Source organism: Culex pipiens, chromosome 3 (assembly GCF_016801865.2).
Source record: "Culex pipiens pallens isolate TS chromosome 3, TS_CPP_V2, whole genome shotgun sequence".
NCBI lineage: Eukaryota > Metazoa > Arthropoda > Insecta > Diptera > Culicidae > Culex > Culex pipiens.
This window is the reverse complement of record NC_068939.1, coordinates 50,367,481-50,382,213: the sequence shown is the minus strand read 5'-3', so window position 1 is coordinate 50,382,213 and position 14,733 is coordinate 50,367,481. Positions and strand designations below refer to the sequence as shown.

Genomic DNA, 14,733 nt, shown 5'->3' with positions numbered 1-14,733 from the left:
AAAATCTTAAAATCTTAAAATATTAAAATCTTAAAATCTTAAAATATTAAAATATTAAAATAATAAAATATTAAAGTATTAAAATATTAAAAATTTAAAATATTAAAATATTAAAATATTAAAACATCAAAATATTAAAATAATAAAATATTCAAATCATCATAAATGTATTTTTAGGTAAGAACATTTATAAAAAAGTTGTTTTTTATGTAAATAAAAATATAAATATCATTTAGACCATTGTTTTCTTCTGCCTGCATATCTCTTGGATAATACCTAATTTTATCTTTGATTATTCCTAAATATAAGTTATTTTGGTTTCCTTACTTTTCTAGAAAATACCCAAAATTTAGATATTTATGCCTAGAAATTAGGAATAATCGTGGTCCGACATCTTGAATTATACCTTGAGCGCTTACTTTTCCAGAAAATATCTCAAATTCAGGCATTTATGCCTAGAATTTAGTAATAATCATGGTCCGCCATCTTGAATTATACCTGAATATCAGTTATTTTGGATCCCTTACTTTTCCAGAAAATATCTCAAATTTAGGTTTTTACACTTAAAATAAAGAATAATCGTGGTCCGCCATCATGGATTATACCTAAATAAAAGTTATTTTGGATCCCTGACTCTTCCAGAAAATACCTAAATTTTAGGTATTTATGCCTAGAATTTAGTAATAATCATGGTCCGCCATCTTGGATTATACCTAAAAATAAGTAATGTTGAATCCCGAAGTTTTCCAGAACATACCTAAATTTTAGGTATTTATGCCTAGAAATTAGGAATAATAATGGTCCGCCATCTTGGATTATACCTGAATATCAGTAATTTTGGATCCCTCACTTTTCCAGAAAATACCTCAAATTTAGGTATTTATACCTAAAAATAAGGAATAATCATGGCCCGCCATCTTGGATTATACCTAAATATTAGTAATTTTGGATCCCTCACTTTTTCTGAAAATACCTCAAATTTAGGTATTTATACCTAAAAATTAGGAATAATAATGGTCCGCCATCTTGGATTATACCTGAATATCAGTAATTTTGGATTCCACACTTTTCCAGAAAATACCTAAATTTTAGGTTTTTATACCTAGAATTTAGTAATAATCATGGTCCGCCATCTTGGATTATACCTAAATATTAGTAATTTTGGTTCCCTCACTTTTCCAGAAAATACCTAAAATTTAGGTATATTGGTTCTTCAATTATACCTAAAATTTAGGAATTCTCGTACTAAAACGCGACTAGTAATTTTATTACTAATAGCCGATTAGTAATAAAATACCTTATTGCAGTCAGGTTCGATTATACCTAAAAATTAGGAATTTATACCTAATGTCCGTTTTGCGTGTAATGCGTCGTAAAACTAATGATTCCGTGAAAGAAAATACTTGGTGGGACAATTATGCGTAATGGTACAACGATGGGACAAACAGACTTGGTGTTGTTTTCAAGGATTTTCCGAACAAAGTACTAGATTTTATTTGTTTTTCGAAAAGTAAACGTCAAACTAAACCTAACAATGACAAAAAGTCACAATCGACCAAAAATGACATGGGACAATTATGCGTAGAACGGCAGTGTAGTCTTTATCCATACCTATAACTTTGCCCAAGACACCGAATCGATCAAAAACTCAATTTCCCAAAATACGTATTTTTTTATTTTCGAGATTTTTTGATATGTTTTAGGGGACAAAAACCCGCAACTTTTGAGCTATAGAGAAACATGGTCAAAAAATCTGCCGCCGAGTTATGATTTTTTGAAAAAAATAGTGATTTTTGGAAAAAATCGAAATTTCATGCAAAAACAAATTTGATGTAATTTTTTAATGTAAAATTGAATTTACAATCGAAAAGTACTTTACAGATTTTTTGATAAAGGGCTCTGTTTTCAAGATATAGCCACCGAAAGTTTGATTTTAGCGAAATATTTGCAGTTTTTTGATTTTTAAAAATAGTGACCATGAGTGACCATTTCTAAAAATATTTTTATTGAAAAGTTCAGAAAATTTGCTATGAAATTGTCTAAGAGACATTGAAGATTGGACCTCTGGTTGCTGAGATACAGCCGCTTTAAGGAAAAGAAACAGGAAAATTGAAGTTTTCTAAGTCTCACCAAAACAACCCACCATTTTCTAATGTCGATATCTCAGCAACTAATGGTCCGATTTTCAATGTTAAAACATGAAACATTCGTGAAATTTTCCGATCTCTTCGAAAAAAATATTTTGAATTTTTTTAAATCAAGACTAACATTTTAAATGGGCGTAATATTCAATGTTTTACCCTTTTAAAATGTTAGTCCTAATTTAAAAATTTCCAAAATATTCTGAACTTTTCAATAAAAATATTTTAGAAATGGTCACTCATGGTCACTATTTTAAAAAATCGAAAAACTGCAAATATTTCGCTAAAATAAAACTTTCGGTCGCTATATCTTGAAAACAGAGCCCTTTATCAAAAAATCTGTAAGGTACTTTTAATTCAATTTTACATTAAAAAATTACATCAAATTTGTTTTTGCATGAAATTTCGATTTTTTCCAAAAATCACTATTTTTTCAAAAAATCATAACTCGGCGGCAGATTTTTTGACCATGTTTCTCTATAGCTCAAAAGTTGCGGGTTTTTGTCCCCTAAAACATATCAAAAAATATCGAAAACAAAAAATAAGCATTTTGGGAAATTGAGTTTTTTGTGAAGTTGATACAAAAATCTGCAAATTTTTTTTCCGTGTACCTTTTTTCTTCTCAATAGTCCTCAACAATACCTTCAACTTTGCAGAAGACACCAAATTGATCAGAAAATTCACTCAAAAGTTACAGCTGTTTGAATATGTACGTACCATTTTTGTATGGACAGCAGCCAAAATTGTATGGAGACTTGTATGGGTGAACCAATGACACAAAATAGCTTATTTGGTCATAGGGAAGGCCCCCACAAAGTTTGAGCCAAATCAAAAAATACAAATAAAATCCATTTCCGGTTTTGGTAGAGAATTGCTCATATGGGACAATTATGCGAACTCGGGCTGCGTACTAGCCTTACGAAAGAACAAGTTCAACTAAACAATGGAATAAAAAAATCTTATGTAAATTTATATTTATTCATCAATTCAAATCAAACGATTGAAACAATCAAAAAGGAACCAACAACTCTCACTCGCTCAAATAATTTTAAACACATTCTCCGTCAGCCGCACCAGCAGCGGCACCAGCGTGTCCACTTTCAGCCCGTTGCGCCACTGGTCTTGCAGCAACTTTTCCGCTATCGCCGTCGGTGACTGATCCGGATCCTCCTCCGCACGTCGCGAGATATCAATCGTGAAGAAGATGACCGCTCGCTCGACCAGCGGCCCGTACGAGTCGCAGATCGTGAACAGAGCCCGGGCAGCCTTCGCCGGAACCTGGTCCAAGTCTTGCACCACCATAATGCCGCGCTCTTCCAGCTGCGGCTTGTACCGGTGCAGGAACGCGCTGTAATCGGCGGCAATATCGGGCGTCTCAAAGTCTGCGCTGGTCAGCCGGATCGGTCGGGTGTTGTCGAAGCACTTGGACGTGATGCCGATGATGTCCTCGACGAGACTCTGGCGGACCGTGGCGGAATCGTACAGGAACACAAATGTGGATGGTTCGCCAGGTTTTCTGTACAGCGCTCGGTTGACGCTGACGTTGAGCGTGGTCCACAGCATCGGATCGATCGTGGGATACTTGGGACGGAGTTGCGTCACGAATTGGTCACAGTGCTGGGGTTTAAATGAGGGTGTTTTGGACAGCCAAAGCTTTGCAATTGCCACCGCCGCTACTACTACTATAACTACTCCAGCAATCGCTAGTAGCGAAGTGTTACTACTTTCAGCTTCCGGTCCTGGAGTGGCACCTTTCGACTGTTTCTTGGGGCTTTCCTTTAGCGGTGTGGTCGGTTCCGTGTAGCTAGAGCTTCTTCTGGACGTTGATTTGTCCTGTGGAGGCGAGTCCATCTCCAACTCGTCCGGTTCTACCGACCGTCTCGAGTCGTCTCCGTCAATGCTGGCATCTACATCCTGATGGGACGAAGATTCCGCAATCGAGTGGTGCAGAGATTGACTGGAAATTTGAAAAAATGCTTCATATCGCAAAAAATAAACCAGGTTATTAATGAAAGAACTAACCTGGACGTATCCATCAAAACATCAGACAAAGTTTCGGATTCCTCTGATGCTAGTGCCGGTGCCGGTTTCTTCGATCGTATAGGTGGTCTTCCTTTTGGAAAGTCTCCAAATGGCTGCAATGAAAAGTGGTTAGTTCTATCGAATATAAAGTGCACTGATAAGAAACCACTTTACCGAGTTCGGATGTGAGTCACCCATCACGATTGCGCACGGAAATAGTACGAAGAGTTTGCAATAAAACGAGTGGAACACAAGTGCAAGTTGGGTCAAGAATCAAAACGAGGCACTATTTTGATTGGTTGCCGATTTTGAAAGTAAACAAAATTATGGAATTGTCGAAAAGGCCGAACCGGCCGAACGCAAATAGATCAGAATGTAAGAACAGTCTGCTGAACTCGATTACACTAAAACCCCGGTGGTTTGACACTGCACAGTGGTCCAGATCACAAAATTAAGTGGAAAATGGATTTTCCGTAAAATGATGAAGTTTTGGAGCTTTGGTGCTTTCAGAAGAGTTCCCAAGTAACCATCCAGCACTAGGAAAAATCATAAAACAGCAATAAATCAGCAATCCTAATGCAAGATTGCCATGCAACAGCACGTGCAAGTGCTAATTAGCATTGTGGGCGTAGCATTCAAGATAGCTGAGATAGTGCTGTTTAAGTGCGGCGGCTGGCAACTCTGTTTGTAAGTTTTCATGAAACTGGCAACAGTGTAAGCTTTGTTTATATTCGGAACGGTAGAGCGAGGGAGACGGCATGAAAACATTTTATTATTTCATTCCAACCGTGGGAAACTGCGAGTTTTTCTTGAGATCACCAAATTATGATACAAATAGGTACCCAAGTAACCATCCAGCACTAATAACCAGCTATACTTCGGCACTAAATGCGCTTTTACAGCTACGGGTAAAAGCTAAACAGTTTTTGCCTCAGCACTGACAGCTACTATAGTGCTGAATAATGGCCGCTTTTGGACTTTACTCGGCTGGTTTAGTGCTGTTCTCTACTTTTGATGTCCAACCCTGCGGAAAATGTCAAAATAAAAAATAAACAGAGAGGCAAAAATGTTGCTCGCCCCACGCTCTCTCTATTCTATTTTTGGTTTGTTTACTATACTGCGTTACCGACTGCCTGCTGAATGAACGAAGACGATTATTTTTAGAAGATCTGTGTGATTATGGTAGTTGACGTCGCTGATGTGGTGATTCCAGAGCCCGTGTCCTCACGGCTAAATGAGAAGTAATGTTTGATGTGTTTTTATAGCTGGTTATTAGTTCGTGTCAACACAAAATCACAAGTTTTTCTCTTCTCTTTTTTTGAAACCAATGGAAAACAATTGATTTATTTGACAAACCTTATTTATCTATAAAGCATTTTTGTGTACAATGAATCACTTTTTACATTTATTTGATTGTCCTACAGTTACCTCCTAGGACAATGTTTTTATTCAGCTATTTTTCGCACGGTTCACGTAAACCAAATTTCTGCCTCCCGGATCGTCGTCGAACAGCGTACATTCAACTTCCTTGCACGTTCCGGACATCCCACGGGCCATCGAATGCTGCAGCATTACCCGGGTGGGGCTGATCGCAGGACCACCAGCTGCCTTTTCACTGGAATGGTTGAAACGAGACGATGTTGGGAAACTGAAAATTAATTATGTTAAAAACTGGTAATGTTTAGAGTTATTTCACATACTTACATGAAAAGATTGCAAAATAAGGAAAGATTTGAGCGAATTTTCAAAAATATCTGCCCACTTGAAGGGGCCTGAGTGAGCGAACAGTTTGTTTTGCTTTTTCCCTCTCTCTCACTCTTCACTCATAACCAGAATCGTGTTGCCAGTTTTATAAAAAATCTGGAAGGTGTTGCCAGTCGTGGCTTTAAATCAGCACTATAACAGCTTTTGACTGTGCTGTTAAATAAGTGCTGATTCGCATTAACCAATGCTGTTGAATGGCTAATCAGCAATAGAGGTGCCAATTTACTGCTGATTTGTGACTTTTGTTAGTGCTGGATGGTTACTTGGGTAAGTTTAACAACCATAATTGTCTTTAAAATCTGTACCAGGCAAGGTAACAGGCGTGTGTATTCATTTCAAAAGCGGCACAAATAAGGCCTGCAACATTTCCAGCGTAACAAGCTGTTCGGGGTGGACGCCGGACTCATCACACGTCATTAGAATTTTCAGGAAAACGTTAACTGTGGAAAATATGTGCGCGGTTCCAAAATACGGAGTGTTGAGCCGAGTGTAGATCGGATATGTGTTGTTAAATTTAAAAATTGAATAAATAAACGTAGAATTCAAAACGAACAACACAAAATATGTTTTATGAATCGAAACGAATTCACTGCATTAAAATAGATCATCAAAAAACACTACCCGTAATCCCTCTGGCACTTACTGTATCAGCAACTAGTTTACAAGTACCTGTAAAGCATCCTCGGACCTTTCATTTATGCTTGAAAGCTCGGGCTCACGGACATCAGCGACAACAATTTCCACCATCGGGCATCAAATCTCCAACAGGTCAAGTTCGAGCAAAAAAAAAAAAAAATCATCCCTCACTCGGATCACCTGAGTCGGTAACGTAGTAATTGTAAACAAACCCAAAAATAGAACATGGCGAGAGAGGAAAGGGAGAGAGAGCAACATTTTTGCTCCTCCCATTTTTTTTACGTTTTGTGCAGGGTTGGATCGAAAACAGTAGGGGCCAGCACTTAAACAGCCGAGAAAAGTCCAAAAGCGGCCACTATTCAGCACTATAGTACCCAGACACGAGATTTTCTTACAGAATTGGTTCTGTTAGAATCCTGCTAGAATCATTCTAGCAGCCCTGTCAGAATTCTGTTAGAATTTTGTATGAATTTTCTTACAGGAAAAACTGCTCGCTGATTGGCTGGCCTTGTACCGGTTCAGTTCGTGTTTCAACAAGTTCAATTTTCACACGTTTTATTCTACCTCGACCATTTGAGCACGTTTTTTTTCGGGAGCAACATCAACGTCGAAAACCTGCTTGGTTTAGTTTGTGGGACCAATCGGAAGCAGAATCGCAGAAGTCATGTTATGGCCAAATCGCTGTCACGGGGCTTCAAAAGTGGCCACAAACGGGTGTCCGTCTGGGCAAACATCCCATGCACCGGCGGCCATTTTGTTATTTCGAGCTCCGATGACAATCTTAAAATCCCATCGGAACCGAGGTCGGAATCCTATGATTTGCTGGCAAATTACAAAATCCCTTCGCAGGTAAGCATCCACTCCGAAAATTGCGACACCTGTTACGAATTTCAATCATTATGGCGATGACCTCAACTTACTTCTCCGCATGTTTAACCGACCTTCTCTGGTTCTCTTTGTAGATGTGGCTCTGCGGTACTGGCGACAATCCGGCCTGGAACTGGGAGTTCCGATTCCTCATACTCGGCATCAAGGAAAAACCTTCTCAACTCGTGCAGATCGGATAACGGAACAAAACAGTTGTCTCGGAAGAACAACAGCTGCCTCTATGTTGGTATTGCAGGGAATCTGAGTGCAGTGCAATAATTTTGTAATACAAATAGAAATAAATTTCGTGTGAAACAAAACACAGCTTTTATTTTGCTGAAATATTTTCAGCAATAACATTCTGACAAAATTCTAGCAGGATTCTCACAAAAATTTTAACCGAACATTTCTAGCAAAATTCTAGCAGCATTCTAGCAGAATAGCCTGTCAGATGGATCTAGCATAATTCTAGCAGGATTCTAACAAAACCGGTTGATTTCACCGGCTTCTGCCATAACCCGTTATTGCATTTGAGCCAGAATTCTGTGAGAATGATGGCAGGAAACTTACAGAATGATGGCAAAAATCTAGTAAACTCTGCTAGAATTCTGTAAGAATCCTGCTAGAATGCCGTGACTGGGTAGCTGTTGGTGCTGAAGTAAAAACCGTTTAGCTTTTACTTGCAGCTATGAAAGCGCATTAAGGGCTGAACAGTGACTGTTATTTAGTGCTGGATGGTTACTGTGGATTTTAGCCAAGTTGCCGAGAATCACCCAGCACAATCTGTCACAACTTACCACTTCGGCTGCTGCTCGCACTCTGACTGCGGTGACAGCTGCCAACCGAGGCGGAAGTGCCGAACGCGAGTTGCGTTACGCGAGCGTCACAAGCGCGTCCCGCAGTGCTGCCAGCTTACAATAATATACAGTATCTCACATCCCCCTCCCTCAGCATAAACTACATCTAGGAAACTTTGAGTTTTGAGAAGTGTCTTTTTGTCTCTGACGATTTACCGAGGACATTCCGCGCCAGGTTTTTCCCACGGGGCGTTCGCACTTTCTTTTTGCAGTGGGATTATAAACGTCATTCTGTCATTCCCTTCCCTCTTTGCAGTGGGGCAAGAAACGTCATCTCAATGTTTACCTTTTTCTCTCATCGTTGTAAAAATAATCAGTTCAGTTAGTCAAGGAAACAATATTCTGATCCGACCTGAGTTTATTTGCGAATTATTGAAGTGTCTATCTTTCAAGAACACTCATTGTCCCACTGACCGTTCCCCACGTTCCCTTTGCCGATACCCTGATCGTGCGAAACAAAGTGAATTTTTCGAAAAAGAATGATCACAAAATCCAGTTATTGCTGCTCCGCAACAAAAACGAAATCTTTCAAGTGGCTTGGAACTCGTTTTTCCCTTCCTGGACGCTGGATTGGTGCAGTTTCACGAGTTGGTTGCTGAGCCTGATGCTGCTGCAAAGCTGTTTCCGGCCGAGTAGCGTCCTCCTTGTCCTTTTCCAGGTCATTTGCTTTGGGCCGCCATTCGCTAACTTTCCTGGTTTGAGAGACGTGCCTTTTAAGCACTTGACCCGCATCATCACAAAGTACTAGCATTCCGTTGTTTTCCCCGGTTACACAGTACTTGCGCGGATAAAATCGTGATTCCCCCTTCGCGCGAGTTTGCCGCTCGATCACCACCGAATCTCCTAACTTGACTCGACACTCACGCGCACTTCGCTTTTGATCTTCTCGTTCCTTGGCGAGCATTTTTGACTCCCGGTCTCGCGAATCAAGAACGTTGTCATCGAATGAAGATTGTCCGGGACATACAAGAGGCAGTCCTCGACGGATTTTTCGTCGCGTCATCACTTCCTCTGGCGGGATCTTCGTGACTGCGTGTGCGGCTGCATTATGCGCGTTAACAGCGGCGTTCAACTCGTCGACGTAGCTTGTGTTGTTCGTGGCGGCAGCGATCATCGACTTGTTTATAAGCTTCATGGAAACCTCCGCCAGCCCATTTTGCTGCGGGTAGAGTGGAGTAGAGAAGACAGTCCTTATGCCGCGCCCTTCACAGTACCGTCGATAATCCTCGCCGTTAAACGGCGGACCGTTGTCCGACTTCATACATTGTGGGTAGCCTTCTTTTTCAAACACAGAATCGAGAGCTTTCCTCGTTTCTTCAAAGCTGGTGGATTTAACGGGCTTGGCGATTACAAACCTTGAACGATAATCTACGATTACCAGGATATATATTCCTCCGAATCTCGAGTACGGCCCGTTGAAGTCGAGTGCGATTGTTTCCCACACGTTTTTCGGAGCGAGAAAACGCTGCATTGGAGTGGGCTTTTCCGGTCTACCGTTAGTGGCACAAACCGCACAAGATTCAACCCAAGCAACAGCATCCTTGTTCATGCTAGGCCACCACACGCGCTCTCTCAGGATGCTCTTCAGTTTCGCGGCAGACGGATGGCCCTCGTGAGCAACTGCCAGAGCTTTCTGACGGAGTGTTTCGGGAATTACCACGCAACCCGCCCTGATCAGGATGCCGTCGCGCACAGTGAGTTCGTCACAAAGGGACTCGAAAAGCTTGAGCTGGTGCGACCAGTAACCCGTGTCCAGAGCGTCCATCACCTATTTAATGAAAGGTGTACTGTTCGTAAGCAATACTAAATTATTTTGTCAATATTACCTTTTGAAGTTGATCGTCATCGATCGTAGCGGCCTTAATTTCCTCCTCCGTCAAGATTTGGACTTGGTTCGCCTGTAAGCACGCGATCTCCCACGGACTGTTTTCCTCCTCGAACGGGCCATCGTTCCCGTCGTATAGTCGCGATGAGGGATCAGCGATGTTTTCTCGACCGCTCACGTGTTCAACCAGGAATTTGTAGGGGCTCAACCGAAGCGCCCATCCATCGGCACGAGTTAGAGCACGTTTCGTGTTCTCCCGTGAGCGGTCTAGTATGAACGTGACACCCTGTGCATCAGTACGTAGAACGAAAGGACGCCCGAGAAGGAAGTAAGAATAGTGCTCAACTGCCCAGACTGCCGCCAAGGCCTCCCGCTGGTTCTGTGGGTACAGTTTCTCAGTCGGGGTGAGGGCTTTTGATGCGAAACTTATCACTCGTGGGGACCGCTGACTACTCTGCTGAACGAGAACGGCTCCAAGCGCCTTCGGGGAGGCATCGGTGTATAAAATGGTCGTGTCGTTCTCGGAGAAATACCCGAGAGTGGTAGTGCAATGGACAATTTGATCCTTCAACCCCTGAAACGCCCTTTCCTGGTCGATACCCCACGACCATGCATTTGCGCTGGTTACCGCCCAAAGGGGGCTTGCAGTGTCGGCGAACTTCTCAAGGTACGGACTCATGAATGAGGCCAACCCAAGGAAGCTTCGCAGCTCGGAGACGGTCGATGGGTGTCTGAACCGACGGATGTCCTGAATCTTCTGCTCGTCGATGTGGAATCCTTCCTGGTCCAGCTCGTGTCCCAGAAACTTGATTCGGGTCTTCTCATACTCGCACTTGGTTGTGTTCACCGTCAGGTTGTTCTCACGAAGGATCTTCAGAACTTCCGTTAGCGTTTTCCGCAGCTTTTCGATACAGTCCGCGTAGATCAGAATATCATCGATATAAACGATGATGTTGTCAACTCCGCGGAAAATTCTGATCATTTCCCGCTGGAATATTTCAGGAGCCGCATTCACCCCGAACAGCAACCGTGTGAACCGGAACATTCCGTCTTCTGACAGAAATGTAGTGAGGTCTCTCGATTCGGGATGTAGCTGCAGGTGGTAGAAAGCGCTGGACAAGTCCAACTTCGAGAAGTATTTCGCCCCGTGGAGCTTGATCCGTATCTCGTCCAGCAACGGCAACCGGAAATATTCCCGCTTGATGGCCTTGTTTGGTGCACGCATATTTACAACAAGCCTGAAGTCCCCCTTGCCTTTAGCGACCGCGGACAATCCGCTGATCCAGTCTGGTGCCTTGACCACTCGTTCTATTATCCCTTTGGCTTCCATTTCCTGCAGTCGTGCCCTAGCACTCGCTCTGTAGGCGGCTGGGACGTTGTAATATGCGTTTTTAGTAGGTGGGATCGACTTGTCGACGCTGAACTTAATCAACACGCCCGGCATTTTGGGGAACTCTTCAACGCTACAGTTGTTAACAGACGGGCCAACTTCCAGCAGCCGCAAATCACTCGCTGTTGATCGGCTCAGGAGGGACTGGCCTCCATCTGCGACAACTAGAAATTCGGCTACGATCACGGGTTTCGCATGTCCGACCACCTCAGCAATGGCCTTGAACCGACACGAGACGGTGATCGACTTCGCTGAAGCATATGATCGCAGGTTTTTCGTTGGTATTTCCATCGGTTCGAGCACCGCTTGGCCAGCATGAAACTCCCGCTTTAGGTTGATCCAGTCCTTACCACCAACTAAGTTTACGTCCGCCCCGGAGTCGATTAAGAACTGGATGGGACTCGAAGATCCCAGGCGAAGGTTAATCAGCGCGTCCGCGAGTGTGAGTGCGTTTATCTGGCGAAAAATAAAACCATGTAGAGTTAGGTATGAAGAATCGATTTGTATTTCCAATCCAAAACAAAAAAATTAAGTCATCACCACCCTATCCGAACTAACTACTGGTAGAACGCTCATCTGGGTCAGTTCACTTTTTTATTACCTTGGAGTCCTCGTCGTCGGTCCATCCGGAGTGCTCGACATTGTTTGCCTCCTGCTTTGCCCGACAAACGGATGCAAAATGACCTACGTCACCGCACGAAAGGCACTTCCTCTCCAGCGCGGGGCAGGTGCCGAACTTGTGATAAGATTTGTTGCACCTGGAGCATCGGCCGCGGCGGTCTTGTTCGCGGACCCTTCCATTCCTTCCGTCTCGTTGAACGTTACGGTAACCACCTTCGTTGTCCCGATGCCCAACCGCTCGCTTCCGCTGGTCGTAGACACCCTCGTGCTTGCGTTTTTCCCGCCTGGAATCTTCCCGTCCACTTCCACTTTCGTAGTAGGGCCAAGATCTGCCGACCTCCTCGAGACGCTTTGGGCTTTTCCGTACTCCGGCTGCTTCGAAGCGAGAGTCCGGCGCACGCCACCTTTGTGAGCGCTGCTCGACAGCGAATGCTTGAGGCAGCTTCTCTTCAGGTTCCGCTGGGGTTGACTTCTTTGCGCGGGTTTCAGTGCGGCCGGCCATCTGCAAAATGGATGCAGTACTCATGCTGAGATTGTGACACATGTCCGCCACACCTTGGTTGCTCATTCCGGCCAGCAACTGGCTGCGAACAAATCGATCTTGGTCGACCTTGTTATATCTGCAGAGGCGCGCTTTCTCCATCAGGCGCGCGTGGAATGCAACGGTCGGTTCATCCGGACCTTGCTTGAGGCTTTGGAACGCGACGTGTTCAGCATCCAGGTCGATCATTGAATGTAGATAGCGTTCCACGTTGTGCACAAACCGGTCGTACGCGTTGGGGTCCTGGAGACTGGGACGAAGTCTTCCAGCTGTAATTATTCCCTGCAGTTTTGGTCCCATTGCCAGGAACAACATTTGCGCGCGCTTAACCTGGTCATCAACGTTCGCCACCGAAACCGAGATCTCGAATCGATCGATGAATTTGTTCCACTCGGCCCACATCTGGTTGCCGGGAATGTCTTCAGGGAAGGGTTGAATGCTCTCAAAGCGCAGGTTGATCCCCGAAGCCATGGATTGTCCTCGCGCGTTGTGGCTCCAGGATTCTTCGCGGGGTGGCAAATCATAATGGCCAGGTTGGTTGGCAGCAAACATCTCCTGTATTTGATTGAGTGCCCCTTCGAATTGGTTCAATCGCTCCATGAAAGCTCGGTTGTCCTCGCGACCCGTTTTGTTTGCATCGATGTTCACGAGCGGCCCTTTCGCCCGAGGAGGATCGGTATCGTCGTTTTGAGCGTTTGCTGCAACGGGTTCCGTCTGATCCCTTATCTCCTCCTCCTCTTCGCTGATCGTCCAGTGTCCGGAGCCCGTTGGGACTCGCACGTATCTTCCAGCCGAGAACATCTTTGTGCTGTTGTGTTGCATCAGAATTCTGCAAAATAATTAAGAAAGGGAAAGGGTTTGTAAGCCCCACAGAATTTTCAATTCTCAATTATTTCTGTTAATTTATTCGGTTGGCCTGGTTCACTTTACAAATCCGCATTCCTGTTCAATTTATGATTCCGTGACAAGTTCCTTGGAGGCAATCAGACGTCCCTTCTGTCCCGCTCTGATTCGCAAACAGATAATTTCCTCCGATTCCGGTCTGACTCGTAAACAGACGGTTCCTTCCATCCCGGTCTGACTCGCAAACAGACAATTTCCACCGATTTCGGCCTGATTCGTAAACAGACGGTTTCTTCCGGCTCAGTCTGATTCGTAAACAGACGGTTTCTTCCGGCTCAGTCTGATTCGTAAACAGATAATTTTCTCAAATTCCGGTCTGATTCGTAAACAGACGGTTCCTTCCGGCTCAGTCTGATTCGTAAACAGACAATTTCCTCCGAATCCGGACTGATTCGTAAACAGACGGTTCCTTCCATCCCGGTCTGACTCGCAAACAGACAATTTCCACCGATTCCGGCCTGATTCGTAAACAGACGGTTCTTTCCGGCTCGGTCTGATTCGTAAACAGACAATTTCCTCCAATTCATGTCTGATCCGTAAACAGACGGTTCCTTCCGTCCCGGTCTGATACGGAAACAGACAATTTTCATCGATTCCGGTCTGAATCGTAAACAGACGGTTACTTCCGCCTCGATCTGATCCCCAAACGGACAATTCTTTCCCTCCTGGTCCGATTCCTAAACAGATCATTTCCTGGCGGCCACTCTGGACAATTCACTGGTATCTTTTCCTTTTTTTTTTGCCTTTGCGGTCCACGGACCGCAATCTGCAACTCCGGCAATTTGACGATTCTAACCTCAAAATCACGGATTGAGGTTCCCGCTCGGATCATTCTTCTATCTCGCGAGGCGCAAGCAAAATACCGTTTTTTTAATTGATTTTCGCTTTGTTTCTCACCCCACGTTCGTAACTGTGCTGGGTGATTCTCGAACGACTTTCCAACAACAATTAATTCTGGCTCCTGGCAGGATCGCCATTGTGGATTTTAGCCAAGTTGCCGAGAATCACCCAGCACAATCTGTCACAACTTACCACTTCGGCTGCTGCTCGCACTCTGACTGCGGTGACAGCTGCCAACCGAGGCGGAAGTGCCGAACGCGAGTTGCGTTACGCGAGCGTCACAAGCGCGTCCCGCAGTGCTGCCAGCTTACAATAATATACAGTAT

At 43.9% G+C, this 14,733-nt stretch overlaps 2 protein-coding genes across 2 annotated transcripts; both read right to left on the bottom strand.

Moving 5' to 3' along the window:
- Nucleotides 1-3,098: 3,098 nt before the first annotated feature.
- On the bottom strand, nucleotides 3,099-4,442 carry LOC120413256 (uncharacterized). The gene is made up of 3 exons (XM_039573985.2): nucleotides 4,338-4,442; nucleotides 4,164-4,276; nucleotides 3,099-4,098 (listed from the first exon to the last, which is right to left on the bottom strand). Exons 1-3 carry the CDS (start codon nucleotides 4,359-4,361, stop codon nucleotides 3,180-3,182), a joined length of 1,056 nt encoding a protein of 351 aa, XP_039429919.1. The 5' UTR covers nucleotides 4,362-4,442; the 3' UTR covers nucleotides 3,099-3,179.
- A 3,754-nt stretch (nucleotides 4,443-8,196) lies between these two features.
- Nucleotides 8,197-14,733, bottom strand: LOC120413257 (uncharacterized protein K02A2.6-like). Its single transcript, XM_039573986.2, has 4 exons — nucleotides 14,600-14,733; nucleotides 12,104-13,493; nucleotides 10,114-11,958; nucleotides 8,197-10,055 (listed from the first exon to the last, which is right to left on the bottom strand). The coding sequence occupies exons 2-4, from the start codon at nucleotides 13,484-13,486 to the stop codon at nucleotides 8,784-8,786; spliced, it is 4,500 nt and encodes a 1,499-aa protein (XP_039429920.1). The 5' UTR covers nucleotides 13,487-13,493; nucleotides 14,600-14,733; the 3' UTR covers nucleotides 8,197-8,783.